Below are 16809 nucleotides of genomic sequence, written 5' to 3' on the forward strand. Positions count from 1 at the left end.
TTGGATCATGAGTGTATACACTATGCTAAATACTAATGCTAGGATTCCTACTCTATGAGGGCGAGATGGAGCCTCAAAAAGTACAGCTTATTCAAGCCACTGTCTTTTGAGCCTCACTAGTTCTTTGATGTATGGAATGACCATAAGCAGTCTTCAGTGTTATCCGTTGATCATATCATAAATACATCAATTATAAACATAAGTGACAGTTTTGTTCATCAACAAGGCAATAATATGATTTGTAAACACCAATATTTTTTTATGCATCAAGTCAAGCAGCACTGGGGCCAAATCCGGCCCAGGAATGACACCAAACGGCCATACCGTCAGTTCAAAATTAGGGAGACGAAAATCCCTCCATCCATCCAACCAACCATTTTCTACCGCTTGTCTCGTTTGGGGTCGCGAGGGGTAGTGGAGACAAACATATTTGCAGCAAATTCCTAAAAACACCAGAGTGCTCCTGTGTATAGAGGAAGTTGGGCCAGTGTTAACATATTGGCATATCCTTGCATTGACATTTTAACCTTGCTAGCAAACATAGAACACCGGGGTCCAAACTTGTGATTTACATAATTGGGGCATTCCTCAAGGCACTTTATGACTTCTTATTTTTACAGTTAAAATAGTTTTTTTGTCAGGGTTCATTCTTTTCGTAATGTGATTTATGTAACTAAGTTGTTGATGTAGCCTGTTTACTTCAGATGCAGTCAGTAGTCATTTGTTCAACTTCTTTAGTTCTTCTTGTAGTTATGGGTGTGACTCTTTTGGGCACCTCACGACTCATTCCAGATTCCAATTCCTGGGGTGACGATTCAATTCCGAATCAAGTCTTGACTCAATACAATTGTGGATCCAAACCGATTCTTACATTGTATTGTTTCGTACAATAATTATAATGAAACTTTTTCAAAACAGTTTACATTTTAGAAAAGCTTTTTCTAAATGTATTTCTAATAATCCTTTATTTTAATTGATTTTTGAAAATGAGAAATCGATTTAGAAACAGATAAATAAGAATTCATCAAATGTTGTGCACATCTACTAGTAATGTTCCTCATGTTTCCATTTTAGGTCCTCTTTTTCATCTTTTGGGCTATTTAACTGGTGGCTTGCGAGTCCGGTTCAAAACACTTTCAAGAGACTCACATTTTTGCAGAATGTTCTTAAAAACACCATTATAAAGATTGTTGCTTTTTTGCACAAGGTCCTTAAACACATCATCCTGTAACTCTGACTAAATAAATCAGGAGTGTCAAACTCATTTAAGCCCAGGGGCCACAAAGAGGAAAAATATACTCCCAAGTGGACCGGACAGGTAAAATCACGGCATGATAACTTAAAAATATAGACAACTTCAGATTGTTTTCTTTGTTTAAAAAAATGGAACAAGTCAATCTCAAAACATACAAATCATAATGTTTTTGTTTTTTTTCACACTTACATTTTGCTGTTCATAGAAGTCTATCTTCATTTGTTGTGATATATCATTTCTGAATATATGATGTGATAATGTTCATCGGTCAAATAGATGTGAGTCTGGCAGAGTTTTAAAATGCTCTTTTGGTGTAAAATTTCAATCTATCAGAAGATGCAATAAATGGTAATATCAAATATCAATATCAAATATATATAATGCCAGGCAATCTTAATAGGCGGATTCAATGCGCAAATATTCGGGTGGCGGACAAGCTTTTCCGGCGTGCAATGCACGCACATATTAGTGGGCAATGTTTATCTGCAGACACATATCCGGGTGGCGGGCATTCTTTTTTTGATTGATGATGACCGATGATAAGCATCCAGGTTACACACATTCGTTTTCTTTCACTAAACCTCAGTCATTTTACAATATACAATATTACAATATTTTTTTTACAGAAACGTGTTTAAGGTGTTTGCCTGCTAACACAAGAACAGGTGCATTCATCTGTTTTGAACGTTATCTCAGTCCCACCAAATGTTATAAAAGTTAAAGTACCAATAATGGTCACACACACTAGGTGTGGTGAAATGTGTCCTCTGCATTTGACGCATCCCCTTGATCACCCCCTGGGAGGTGAGGGTAGCAGTGAGCAGCAGCGGTGCCGCGCCCGGTAATCATTTATGGTGATGTTTTATTCCATCGTGATTAGAGTTCCAATCAGTCCAGGTAATTAATTTGTTGTGTAAATACTCTTAAGGGCACACTGTGTAATATTCTGAATCATTAGCCTAATCTGTTTGAATTTCAACAAAATGTTTATGAATATTCCATATTTACTTTGTTAAAAAAAAAAAAATTGACATATTGTATTTTTTGGACTGTAAGGCGCACTTAAAATAATTTTATTTTCTCAAAACTCGACAGTGCGCCTTATAACCTGGTGCGCCTAATCTACGGAATAATTTTGGTTGTGCTTACCGACCTCGAAGCTATTTTATGTGGTACATGGTAAAATGATAAGTGTGACCACTGACCAGCAACGTTCCCTCTGAGGTACGCGCCTGTGCAATTGTACACTGCTCACGCGTCCTCAGCGCACGGCAAATGTAGGCCGCGCACAAAATCAATTAAAAAGATAAGCGCATAACAGTGTGCACGTCTGCCGTCGCTCACATGTGCGCCACTGAATGCTCAAGGAGTTTTGGCGTTTGTTCACACATCTGAAAAATTGGAGGGAAAATTGGTGACCAGTCACACATAAGAGATACGTGTAGACTGCAATATGATGGCAGTCACACATAATAGATAATAATAATAATCTTTCTGTGTGGAGTTTTCATGTTCTCCCCGTGACTGCGTGGGTTTTTTCACAAGTTTCACAAGTTTATTCACAATACCATATAACAATTACAATAATAGTGAATATCATCATTTAAAAATGTTGGTACGTGAAAGGGTCCCCCAAATAAGCTAGAAGAAGCTTTTGACAGGGGGTCCAGAGGACAGTATATACATGGAAAGATGAAACATGGTAGCAAGCACAACAACAACAACAACAAACAAAAAAAACAACGCTGTATAATAAACACAAGAAAATAGTACTAAAGCAAGCATACACATACATACATACATTCATTCAACCATGCAAAACCCAACAGTAGTGTACCCCGCATGAGGCATTAAATATAGGTGGTTAATAGGTAAGTTTTCATTTTCTTTTTGAAGTTGGAGAATGGATACAGCATCTTGAGGCTCTCATTAAGTTGGTTCCAAATCTTTGATCCCCTGCATACAACACTTCGAGCGGTACAAGCCAGTAAACGATGTTTAGCTGATATCAGATCTAAGTTACGAGTGTTGGGGATGGTAGATAGGAACCAAGCTACAGAGCCTAAGATTCAGCCTGTAAATGACTTGATAAGTTAAACAAACATTTTGATAAATATTGAACTCTGTCAGTCTTAAGAGATGATATAAATGGAATGAAGTGTTACTCATTGGAGCAAGGCAAATGGCCAGATGCCTGAAAACACCGTCAGGAGGAAGACTCTCCGCTCTGAGAGGTTTCATGGATGATGTGACAAGCATCCTACAGACCGCCCCATGCACAGAACAATTCCTCAACCGTTTCGACGAACTGACCGTCTGGGCGAGGATGAAGATAAAGCCCGCTAAGTCCAGGAGCCTGTCAATCAGGAAGGGTGTGAGAGATGGCAGGACAGTCTTCACAGCAGGAGGTGAGAAGATTCCACCCCTGGCAGAGCAGCCCATCCGAAGCCTCAGGAGGGAGTATACAGCAGAGCTCTCGGACAGGCAGATGGGGAGGGTGGTCCAGAAACAACTAAAAGAGCGGCTCATAAGGATCGACGGCAGTCAACTTCCTGGGAAGCTGAAGGTTTGGTGTTACCACTTCACACTTTTCCACCGCGTGATGTGGCCGCTGAAAGTAGCTGAAATTCCATCTTCTCAAACCAGCAAGATGGACAGCGTCACCAACGGTTATATCAGGAAGTGGCTGGGCCTCCCCCGCTGTTTCTCGGACACAGGTATTTTCGGCAAGAACATTCTGCAACTTCTTCTAAAGTCCATCAATCTGGGTTACAGGCTGGAGAAGACTTGCTTTGTACTGGAGTTGAGGGAATCAAGAGACGAAGCTGTGAAGAGTGCAGCGGTGACTGTCCGCACTGGACGAAAGTGGAGGGCCCAGGTGGAAGTGGACCAAGCTGTCTCAAGGCTGAAATACAAGGAGATTCTGAGAAGAGTCCAAGACAGCCGGGCAGGACTGGGATGGGGACAACCAGTCTAGTTCTGGTCCAAAGCCACGAAACAGCAGAGGAAGGCCATGGTGGTGGAAGAGTTCACACAAGTGGCGCAAGACCAGTATCGGATCAAGGCCGTATCCCAGTGAAAACAGGGTGCATGGACTCGCTGGGAGGATACCATCCAAAGAGTCATAACCTGAGCCGACATCTGACGAACTCCTCAATATCGGCTAAGCTTCTTCGTGAGGGCAGCATATGACACCCTGCCATGCCCTCGAAGCCTTGCCCAGTGGTTCGGAAGCGAGAGCAAGTGCTCCCCGTGCAGCAAAGACAATGCAGTACTCAAACACATCCTTTCAGGTTGCAACGTCGCTCTGACGCAAGGGCGCTTCCGGTGGTGACACAATCAGATGCTGAGGAAGTTGGCAGAGCTGTTAGAGAGATGCAGAGTCGGGGCAAACAACGCCACAGATCCCCATCGGCCAAACATCTCTTTTATCAAACCAGGAGAGGTAAGACAGAAGACGGAGGTGGGAAGATCATCACTTCTGCTTACCCCTGGTAAGGGCTGGGAGATGCGCGTTGACCTGGACAAGCAGCTAGTCTTCCCAACTGAGGTAATACAGACAACGCTAAGACCAGACGTGATGTGGTCCTCAGCTGCTAAGAAAGTCCTCATCATTGAACTAACTGTGCCATGGGAGGAGGGAATACCAGTAGCACATGAGTTGAAACGGTCAAAGTACAGCGATCTAGCAGAGGGCTGCAAGGGGGTAGGCTGGTCTGCGTCCATTCACCCTGTGGAGATCGGAATGCAGGGGCTTCATAGGAGGTTTCTGCGATCCGACTCCTGCGTGCGGCGGGAATAACCGGTTCCAGCCTGAGGAGGGCCATCAAGGAGTTGGCAGAAGAGGCAGAGAAGGCAAGTTTCTGAATGTGGCTAAGAAGGAGGGACAACTCTTGGGGCTCAATACCCCAATGAGGTCAGTTGCATGCAGTGGCGCAGGGAGACGTCCCCGCTTAGCCACTGCCCCCCCACCGCGAGGTGTCCTGGCTTGGGGGCGAAACATCAGTGAACGGTGGCACCAGCTGAATACCCTGCAGCTGACCTCGAAGTGCACTGGAGGAGGTGCAACAGGCGGAGATGCCTAGCAGTTAGGTCCGTACGTATTAATTGAATAGATGTTGAGTGGGGGCATTCAACTTGGACCATGACAGGGCCCGTATGATTTTCTTTTGCATGGATTCTAATTTGTGAAGGGAGGTAGGGACGGTGTTACACCAGATGATATTACAGTAGTTTAGATGTGGTTCAAGGAGAGTTTAACTTTCATATAGGGTAAGTAGAGTATAAAGAGGAAGATAATGACGAAGGTGAAAGAACAGACCAACATATTGGGATAATTTGTTTAACAGATGGCTAATGTGGCATTTGAAATTTAGGTATTGGTCAATGATGACCCCCAGGAATTTTGTGGAGTACACTCTGTATTTCCTGCCCATTGATGTTGATATGGCAGTGCTCAGTATTTGTCCGGTTTTTATTAGAACGAAATAGAATAAAATTAGTTTTCTTTACATTAAGTGAGAGCTATTCCATTTGAACCAGGAATCCACTTTCACAAGCTCTGAATTGACAGTTACTTGTAGATCGTGTAGGCTCCTGTGTGATGTTAACAAATTTGTATCGTCAGCAAAAATTATTTTATGAAAAGTTTCGGAGGAGTTTACAAAATCATTTATGTATAGGATAAAAAGGAGAGGCCCCAAGATTGATCGATGCAGAACCCCATAATTTATGGTCATACAGGTTGAATTGTGATCATTGACGCATACACATTGTTGCCTTCCGTATAGGTAAGAACGGAACCAATCGAGAGATACCCCTTCGACACAATAATGATATAGCTTGTACAATAAGGTCTCAAAGTCTATTGTGTCAAAGGCCTTGGACAGATCCAAAAAAATGCCAATACCGCATTTTCCTTCTTCAATACAGTCATTGACCTTTTTCCAAGAGGTCGAGTATAGCCATACAGGTGGTGCTTTTTTTTTTTACAAAAAACATATTGGCAGGGGACAAGGATATCTAGTTTTTCTAGAAAGCCATTCAGTCGGTTATAGACCACATTTTCAAATATTTTTGAAAATGTTGGTAAAATTTAAATTGGCCTATAATTGTTCATTTTATTTTTATCACCTGATTTAAAAATAGGGATTACTTTTGCCACTTTGGACATTTTGGGTACAATACCAGCACTAAGTGATAGGTTTATACAGTGACAAAGAGGATTTGTGATCACATTTGCTATGGCTTTCAAGATTTTGCTACATATCCCGTCCAATCCAGCTGTATGTGATGACTTTAGGTCCATAATGATCAATAAAGCTCATTGATGTCGGTTGACTGCATGAAAAAGGAGCTAAGGTAGCTGCCTGATAAAAATTATTTAAAGGAAAACCCTGGAGGTTGACTTATTTTACTAGATAGGTTTTCCTCAATAGAAGCAAAAAAGGTATTAAAACTATTGGCAAGATCAGCCCTATTTGACCCTGTATCCGGAACAACAGGGGCCTTATATCCCTTCTTTAGAACAGTATTCAACACGTTCCATGTTCTCCTACAATCTCCCTGCGATGCTTGTAATAGTTCAGAATAATTGTTGCGCTTACTTTTCCTGATCATATGAGTTAATTTATTTCTATAATTTGTGTATTTTTCTTTATTGACAGTGGTAAGGTTCGAAATATAACATTTGTAGAGTTTATTCTTTTGTCTGGTGGACTTTAAGATCCCCCTTGTAATCCAGGGATTTTTTTCTGAGGTATGATTTTTGATATTTTTTTCAGGGATTGTTTCCTGAATAGCATCATGAATTATTTTAATCAGATTTTCATATGCAGCATCAGGATGGGTGCAATTAAACACAGAGTCCCATTGCCTGGCAAGCAGATTATTATTTAGGTGTTGTAGAGTTGTATTGTTGAGTGTTTTGGTGTTATCTTTAGGAGGTGGGGGGGGTATGCCAGAGTCAAAGAATAGTATTATGGGAAAGTGGTCTGTGATATCGGATTGCACCACCTTTGTCACAAGCTTTGTATTCCAGATGTTAGTAATAATGTTATCCATTATTGTTTTTGAGGCATCTGTGACTCGAGTGAACCCATTGATGGTGGGGAAGAAGGAAGAGGAATGTAACGTGTTGATAAAGTTAAGTTTTGCTCCATTGTCCTTGGAAATATCAATATTACTCCGGCTTCCTCCCACCTCCAAAGACATGGACCTGGGGATAGGTTGATTGGCAACACTAAATTGGCCCTAGTCTGTGAATGTGAGTCTGAATGTTGTCAGTCTATCTGTGTTGGGCCTGCGATGAGGTGGTGACTTGTCCAGGGTGTACCCCGCCTTCCGTCCAAATGCAGCTGAGATAGGCTCCAGCGACCCCAAAAGGGACAAGCGGTAGAAGTCGGATGGAATAATTGATTACATATGTTTAGACTGCAATATGACTCAAGTAAACAACACCAAATTGTTCCATTGAAAATATAGAACATGACACACAACGTTGAAAAATCAAAATGTTTTAGTACGTCTTTGGTAAGCTATGAAGTCGCACCGTTTGATAGATTGTACTGTGCTTCAACATACAAGTATTATTATGGTGTGTGTGTAAGGTAAGACATATTATATAACTTGTTGTACCTTCTGGTACCTGCTGATCTGTATTTGGGATTTGCATAAATCTTGAAAATGTGCGTGGGTCATCCATTGTAGTCTGTGTGGACATTGTAGTCAATAAGCTTCTTCTTTTTCTCTGCTTTTGCCATTTCTAATACAAAGTAGTGTAAACTTCTTATTTATATCTGCCATGAATGCGCTAAAACATTCCGGTGTTTTGAGTTTACATTATTCACCCAAGGTAACTTTAGTTATTAGAGAGTTCCGGTCGGATGGTTTTTCACGGGACACATTTCCGGTGTTGTTGTTGCACTAGTGAGCCACGGATGAGGAGATGGTGCGCCGTTATTGATTTAAGTAAAGTCTGTATGTCATTAAAACAGTTAGCTCCATCTTTTGACACTTCCTCCACTGCCGTCTAGCGACATGCAGTGAGGTTTTAGGTTGGGGAGGCACTGACCTACTAGTCAGATTTACAAACATACAGTAAGATGCTAGGTCACTGACTCACAAGTGAGATTTACAAACATGACAGTATGATGCAATAGCACCGTCTCAAAATCACAAAAACACACAGTATGATGCTAGAATAAAAAATTTCAACACACTTAGCACACAATTAACACATCACTGCAGTGCAGACACTCAACCAGGGCTCCCCAAACTTTTTGACTTGGGAGCCGCATTGGGTTAAAACAATTTGGGGCCGGGCTGTACATACATATTCCTCGCGCACTAATTGACTGAAAGAGTGTGCACTTGTTGCGTGCTTGCCCGACACTGTGGCCCCAGCGTAATGATGTCACGTTATCGTTGGGAAAATGCATTTTTAGACAATATGATATGTCTAAGCGGCTAAGAGACACCGAGACTAGCAAGCGGTGGAAAATGGATTAGAAAGGACAGGTTTTAAAAAATAATAATTTAAATAAAAATAAAAACATTTAGTTTGGGGACCCCTGCACTAGACAGTATATCTTACCTTTACTTGTAAATGAAGTCCATTCGCCTTTCCTTCTGCCTGAAGATCTGTATGACTTTGTTGTAGAAGTCCTCCTTTTTCTCTTTTTCTGAGAGTTTTTAAAAGTCTCTCTCTCTCAATTGCCACAAAATGCAAGCTCCTCTTTCCTCAAAAATCAAGTGGTGTTTATCAGGTCTTTTAACATCACAATTTTCCTTTACATCGGAATTGTAGATGCTGATATTTAGTCTCTGTTGTTTATTTAGAGCCAGGTCAATACGTGATATTCCACACGTTTTTAAAGAAATCTGACCTTGATTGTGTGCAGATGAGTTTTTATTTTTTACGAGGCTTCTTGGCAGATTTTTCAGATCAGTATATCATTTGGATCCAAACACGTTCACTGATTGAGAATAAAAGGCAGGGAAATCAATAGACACGTTTTTGTGGCACAAAGCCATTCTTTTCCAGTATACCATTACTTTTTAAATTAACCCACTATTTTCTGTCCTCTGACCACACACCTTTGAATCAAATCTGCCAGCTCTGACGTTGGTCTCCCAGTAATAATGACTTTTTGCTTTGATTGAAAGTTTAGTCTTGAAAAATTCCTTATTTTAGAATTCAAATCCTCCATTTTTAGGGCCAAAAAGCATCATAGTTTGCGGGAAGCGTAGCAGTTGTGGTCTTTTGTTTTCTTTTTCTACTTCTTAAGGGTTAACAGGTGTTGGCAGTTCATGAACCTTTGAACTGCAAGTTCACAATATATCGCCCCCTACTTTGAGTCAGAGGTACTTGCTACCTCATGGCTTGCCTTTTCCCTGTGGCAACAAGCACACGCCCCTTCGCACGCACACGCTTAATACACTTTGTGTGTAGCCGTGGAGGCACTTCCTGTGGCTGTGTTTTGTCAGTTTGAGCCTGTGTCGATGCCTGAGCTTACAAGAATAGTTGACAAAGCAAAACCCCTGTCATGTCCCAAAGACCCAGTCCCCCCTCGCTTTTGTAAAGATGTCTGAGACTCTATTGATTTTTCTGTTATGGACATCATCAACAGCTTGATTTCTGGCGGTGTGACCTCTTTTTGTAAAGGAGCTGTTGTCGAGCCTTTGATTAAAAACACAAGTCTTGATCCTAAAAGTTTGTCAAATTATCGGCCCATTTCTAAATTATCTTTGGTGTTAAAAATTTTGGATAAATGTGTTTAGGTGCAACTGCTGCCATTTTTAGATGAAAATAGCACTTTAGATCTATTTCATTCTGGATACAAAGCTTTGCACAGTACTGAATCTGCACTTTTAAAGGTTTTTATGACTTGCTTTTAATGACTGATTCTGGCAGCTCTGCCATTTTAGTGCTTTTAGATCTTACAGCTGCCTTTGACACAGTCGATCACACAATTATTTTAGACCGCCTGAGAGACTGTGTGGGTGTGAAATGGGGACTGCATTGGAGTGGTTCAGATCCTACCTGTCAGAGAGGTCCTTCTCTGTTAGGCTGGGTGACGCCACCTCTTCTTCTGCTCCGCTTTACTGTGGTGTCCCCCAGGGATCTATTCTAGGCCCCATTCTGTTCGCTCTTTATCTCCTGTCTCTTGGAAAGATTTTTAAGAAACATGGAGTGTTTTATCACTTTTATGCAGATGACTGTAAAATTTATATGCCTATTTCAAATGGCCACGGCCCCCTGACACCCCTTCTCAACTGTCGATGCGACTTCAAGGCTTGGTTAGCCCAGAGTTTTTTAATAATGAATGAGGGAAAAACGAAACTTCCTGACTTGGTACCATTGCAAAATTATGTGTGTCCCAAAGTCACCAGCCTTGGCGTCACTAAGACAGTGATTTTAAACTTGAAAAAAAAAGTCAATGGCGTTTTAAAATCGTGTTTTTATCATCTTCGTCTTTTAGCAAAACTAAAACCGTTTTTATCTTTTAACCTTTTTGAACAGGTGGTGCATGCTTTTATTCCAAGTGGCCTGGACTACTGCAATGCACTTTATGCTGGCAAAGCTCTCTCCCGGTTGCAGTTAGTTCAGAACACAGCAGCACAACTTTTACAGGGGCCAGGAAACGTGAGCATTTAACCCTAATTTATGAGACTTTGCACTAGCTCCCTGTTCATTTTAGAATTGATTTTAAAATGTTGCTGTTTGGTTTTAAAGCTTTGCATTGACTGGCACCTCATTTTATCTCGGACCTCATCCAAATTTACACTCCTGCGCGCGCTCCGAGGTCCAAGAGCCAGCTCCAGTTTGTGGTGCCCAAGACTAGACTTAAAACCAGGGGAGACAGGAACTTCTCTGTGGTTGGCCCTAAGCTCTGGAACACTCTGCACCTCCATGTTCCAACTTTGACAAGGCCAATTCAGTTGATAATTTATGGTTAACCCTAACAGCTCAGTTTCATGCACCCGCCCCAAAGAAATAGCTAGAGGTCTTAAGTGTTGTACGTGCATACAAATGTTTTAAGTAAGATTTTTCTGTAAGGTTGTATTTCTCTTCTTTTGTTGTGAAAAAATGTTGTACATTCTTGGATAGCATGTTGTAGTTTGCTTTATGCATAATTTTAGCTGTTTGCAAATGCACCAAACCATTGAAGTTTAATATTTTGGAATTTCATAAATAAAGTGTTTGTATGTTCTCTATATCCAACATTATGTATTATTCTAACTGATTTTTTTTGTAACACGGTTAGTGAATGAAGTGTCATTTTGTAGTTATTTCCCCAATTTTCTGCACAATAACTCAGATACGGTAATGCTAGCAAGCAGTTGAGAATTTGAAGTGAATTTTGGTCTAGAGCATATTGTGCTAAATTTATTCATTATGAAAAAAAATGTATTGCCACCTTATGTTGTATATTTTTTTAGATTTCCAGTTCATTTTTTCTATTATTACGCTCCAAAATTGTATTTATTTTATTTTTTCTATACAGTATATACTCCATCTATTTGTACTTGTGTTTAACTTTCTCTTTTACTGTTGCCGGATAACATTTTAGTTTTACTGAGATTCAAAGATAGTCCGTTTTTTCAAACCATCTTTTTAATGCATTAATTTATTCTGTTATATTTCTATTAGCTTCTGTGTTCTCTCCTGAACAAAACACAGTTATGTCATCCTTTGTAAGTTTACAAACGTCGTTTATATAGCGATTGAATAATTTTGGTTTTAATATTGAGCCCTGGGGTACATCGCAAAATTTTTCCAGCGTTGTTGATATAGTTTGACCTCGATTCACGTATTGCTTCCTGTTGGTTAATTAGCTTTTTATCCAGTTTAAGACCAGGCTTCTGATGCCTTGGGCACAGTCACTCTACGAGACAAGAAAAATGGGAACAAAGTTTGTCCTTGTATCATCAAGTGAATGCCTTTTATGGAATATTGATTTATTCAGCCTCACTACTGTTCTTTTTTGGGAACACACTTCTTGTTCTCGAGTCATGTTTTGCAAGGAGTGTCAATCTTTGCTAAGGAAATTAGGGGTTGGGTGAAAACTACGGAAATGTATGGGGGCAAAAATATGCCGGATTAAGAAGAGGAAAAACATAGATTGTTTTTCTTTTAAATGGTCTGGAACGAACAAATCAATTTTATCAATAAAATCGATTTATTGCCCAGGCTTAGTAGGAACTTTAACTATTGTGTGTATCGTCTTTGCAACTTTTTTGACTTCCATAAAAACATTGTCTTGACCTGTCTTTGGATGTACACACACAATGCCAATGATACTGTGCTGGCCTCAAAATGATTGCTTTGACTGCATTCTTCAAGCACTGCATGCTAACTACAAACCATGTAATTTCCTGATCAATGCAAAGGTATACTAGATGAATCATTAAAAAATATGAAATTATTGTCCTTATCAAACTATTTATATGCAAAGATGAGCTGAGAGGGCTTCACGGTGGCAGAGGGGTTAGTGCGTCTGCCTCACAATACAAAGGTCCTGCAGTCCTGGGTTCAAATCCAGGCTCGGGATCTTTCTGTGTGGAGTTTGCATGTTCTCCCCGTGAATGCGTGGGTTCCCTCCGGGTACTCCGGCTTCCTCCCACTTCCAAAGACATGCACCTGGGGATAGGTTGATTGGCAACACTAAATTGGCCCTAGTGTGTGACTGTGAGTGTGAGTGTTGTCTGTCTATCTGTGTTGGCCCTGCGATGAGGTGGCGACTTGTCCAGGGTGTACCCCGCCTTCCGCCCGATTGTAGCTGAGATAGGCGCCAGCGCCCCCCGTGACCCCGAAAGGGAATAAGCGGTAGAAAATGGATGGATGGATGGATGAGCTGAGAGTACATTTTTATTATTTGGCATAGTAAACGAAAATATAAGATGATAAATCAATATTAAAATGCACATTGTTCCTTACAGGTGGTGTATTATGTGTTTGCTGTATTTGGCATTTGGCTGTTTGAAGGAGTCATTAAACCACCGGCACACATGAGGTAAGAAGTCATCTGCAAGTACAAATGCAATTTTGTAGTCAGAATGTTATACAGAAACGTTTTCTAAAGGTTTTACTGAACTGCAAGTCATTGGTTTGCTGAAAACTTGGTGAGCATAAGAATTAAGTGCACATTTTTTTTGGGTCTCCAAAAAAACTTAATAAAACTGCTTAACTTAATAAAAATAAACATATTTCTTTAAGTGGGGTATGTCCTGCTTAACTTAAAACAGAATCAAATCAGTGTGCAGCTATATGACACAGCAGGTCTCCAACTTTTATCACTATGAAAACCACTAAAAAAAGAGAGGTGAGGTATTTGTTTCCTTATTATATCTGGCAATTGTGCTTCATTTCTGAAGGAGATCTCCTCTCAATGAGATTATTGTGTCTTTGCTAATTTATCATTAAATAAAAGCATGATACACACAGTTCATTCAAGTTGAATACATGACATGCCACTAATAGTTTTAAGCCCTATACCTCTCTTCTCCTACGTAAAGGTGAGAACTGGATATGTAATATCCTCATTGAATGACAACGTGTGATCAACCTCAGATCAATTGCACTAATTAACGAAACAAACACGCTCACATGAATATTACGCTTATTGCACCCCTAGACAGCAGAACACTTCTGTTTTAACTTTTATACACATAATTTAGTCATCTATTGCATGGACAGGATGACTGCTGCGTGTGTGTTGGCTACTGTGGCGAAACTGCTGAATCAAAACTGGCGTCAGACTTCACAATTTATCTTTTTCTTAGACAGGGTGCACCAAACATGAAAACAAAATAACGGCCACTTACTTAGTAAAAAATACTGGACAAAGTGTGTCGCTTGACACCTCAGTATGGATATGTTGTGGTAAATCACTAATGGTAACATAAGCTAACTGGTGGTGTTTTTAATATATTTTTTGGGTTGAAAAGGGTGACCAGGTTTCAAACAGCTCCTTTACCTTTTCCAAATTTAAATATGTCATTTGTTCAATTCAAAGTCCATTTGTACTACACTGTGCAACAGTGTTCTTATTCTTCTCAAATAAGGAATATATTTTGCAGGAACAACATACATGTTTGAATATCGTGCAAAAGTCCATTCATTTCAACAATACAACATCAAATGTGAAAGTAATATAAACTCATTACATACAAAGTAAAATAACTCAGGCTTTTATTATCATTTTCATGATCACAGTTTACAGTTTTTCCATCCATCTATCTTCTTCCGCTTATCTGAGGTCGGGTCGCAGGGACAGCAGCCTAAGCAGAGAAGCCCAGACTTCCCTCTCCCCAGCCACTTTGTCCATCTCCTACTGGGGGATCCGTAGGCGTTCCCAGGCCAGCCAGGAGACATAAGCTGTGTCCTAATTCAGGGTCTGCATCCTTCAAAGGGCGAATTTGAAGGCTGCTTACGTCACACCGCTGCAAGAAGGCTGTCCAATTCTTTCAAATTTGAGGGCTCCACCAAATGCAGCTGACGAATGCGCCCACCTTTTCCCTGTATTCGAAGGATGCACCGCGATTATCCTTCGTGACCTCCCATACCCCAAGATGCTTTGGGCGCCTTTGATCAACCCGGATCTTTTTGACGATGCCGGCAAATACAAGCAGCGGCAACGGCAGCGAATACATTTTCAAGTGTAAGTATCCCCCGCAGGTTAGACTGTCCCTTTTAACAACGAGTGACGCATCATCCGAAAGGTCCAGCCTTCTGAGGCTGCGTAGACCGGGTCCTCTGAAGGATGCAGACCCTGAATTGGGACAGTCTTCTCAACGTTTCTTGGGTCTTCCCTGTGGCATCCTGCTGATCGGGCGTGCCCTAAATACACTTCCTAGGGAGGCGTTCGGGTGGCATCCCGACCAGATGCCCGAACCACCTCATCTGGCTCCTCTTGATGTGGAGGAGCAGTGGCTTTAATTTGAGCTCTTCCCAAATAACACAGCTTCTCACCCTATCTCTAAGGGAGAGCCCCGCCACCAGGCGGAGTAAACTCAGTTTGGCCGCTTGTACCCGTGATCTTGTCCTTTCGGTCATAACCCAAAGCTCATGACCATAGAGGAGGATGTGAAAGTAGATTGACTTGTAAGTTGAGAGCTTTGCCTTCTTGCTCAGCTCCTTCGTCACCACAACGGATTGATGCAGCGTTTTACAGTTTTGGAAAACCAAAATCTTTTTTGATATTTTCAATTCAAAATGTTCTCAAGTTGCAAGCCAGAATCATTAAAATGATATCAAAAGTAGGATAGAAATCTCTTGAGTTGCATGTTATGAGCCTATGTCATATATTAGTTTTACCTTGTAAATATAATTGCTGGAATATACAAACCTTTACATGATATACAAATGTTTTGTGTTGCACCTGAATGTAACCTCAAACAGATTTTACATCAGCTAGTATTTTAAAAATCATCACTGATGTCTTGTTCACTTGATGGGGCAGTGTATGCACCACATTTTACTTGAAGCACTACTAGCTCTGTGTTGTTATGGGTTAGGACTGTATGTGTGTATCCCCTAATGTTTTAGTTCATGTTGTTTATGTTTGACTTACAGGGTACTGTCTAATACCACAATGGAAAACATCACATCAAACTTCAGCATTGAATGTGGCACCTATGAACAGCTTGGCTACTGGCCCAATAACTTTGATGACTTTGCTGTAAGTAACAAGATCTGTTTTGTGCTGAATGCATTCCATTTACTCTTGTCCGAGGAAGCTTTATTGTGCAGCTGTTTGTATTCACTAAGGAAGAGACTTCTTAAGCATGGCATCATCCAATTTATTACTGTACTAAACCTCTGTGTCTCTAAATGCTTTTTTTCCATTTCTTGGTCTTGACTCTTGTACTTTGTGTTTTGTTTGCGGATTGGCTCTGTGTGAGTGTGGTCAAAGACAAGTCTTCCTGCTCTCAGCTTATGTGTCTGCATCCTAGAGTTCCAGCCCTCCCAGATCATTACATATTTGGCCCTACGGTGGATTATTTTGCAGTCACTGGCTTTGAAAATTAAAACGAAGTACAGACTATTTGAAAACTCCATTCCACAGAATGATAAGCGGGACCAAGAAGTACTTTGTTACGTGCAATGTTTGGCCGTCTCGATCTAAGAAAACCGGCAAATTGTTTACAAATGTCTTAGTCGAAAACTGCAAGGGAGTTTACGAAAACTGGTACCACTGTACTTTGCTATTTAAATGGGACTTTTGATGATTGTAATGTACATTTAACACGATTCCTTGTTGTCTAGATATTGGGATTGGATATGCTTTTGTGTAAATTTTGCTCCACAGTCACATTTTCAAACTGTTTTGTTATAGCTTTGTATGCTGGACCTCAGATGCAAAGGTGGGAGGCCAGTATTTACAGTAACAACAATTTTCTTTTGATAAAGGTATTTAACCAAATTTGAGAGACACCAAAAGGCAATGGTACACAGTAAGGCGTACCACTGTAATAATGAAAAAAAAAGTATTCAGCTCTGAGGCAGGACACTGCATTAAAACTGGGAAGTACCTAAATGTTACTATTTA

At 40.6% G+C, this 16809-nt stretch overlaps 1 protein-coding gene across 1 annotated transcript in view; it reads left to right on the top strand.

The window, feature by feature from the left end:
- The window catches only part of tpcn2 (two pore segment channel 2), a 102895-nt gene that overhangs the window by 80747 nt on the left and 5339 nt on the right, over positions 1-16809 (top strand). Inside the window, exons 20-21 of the mRNA XM_061884584.1 lie at positions 13199-13272; positions 15834-15939. Coding sequence (XP_061740568.1) covers positions 13199-13272; positions 15834-15939 — 180 coding nt within the window. The remainder of the gene's footprint in view (positions 1-13198; positions 13273-15833; positions 15940-16809) is intronic.

Source organism: Nerophis ophidion, linkage group LG02 (genome assembly GCF_033978795.1).
Source record: "Nerophis ophidion isolate RoL-2023_Sa linkage group LG02, RoL_Noph_v1.0, whole genome shotgun sequence".
Taxonomy (NCBI): Eukaryota; Metazoa; Chordata; class Actinopteri; order Syngnathiformes; family Syngnathidae; genus Nerophis; species Nerophis ophidion.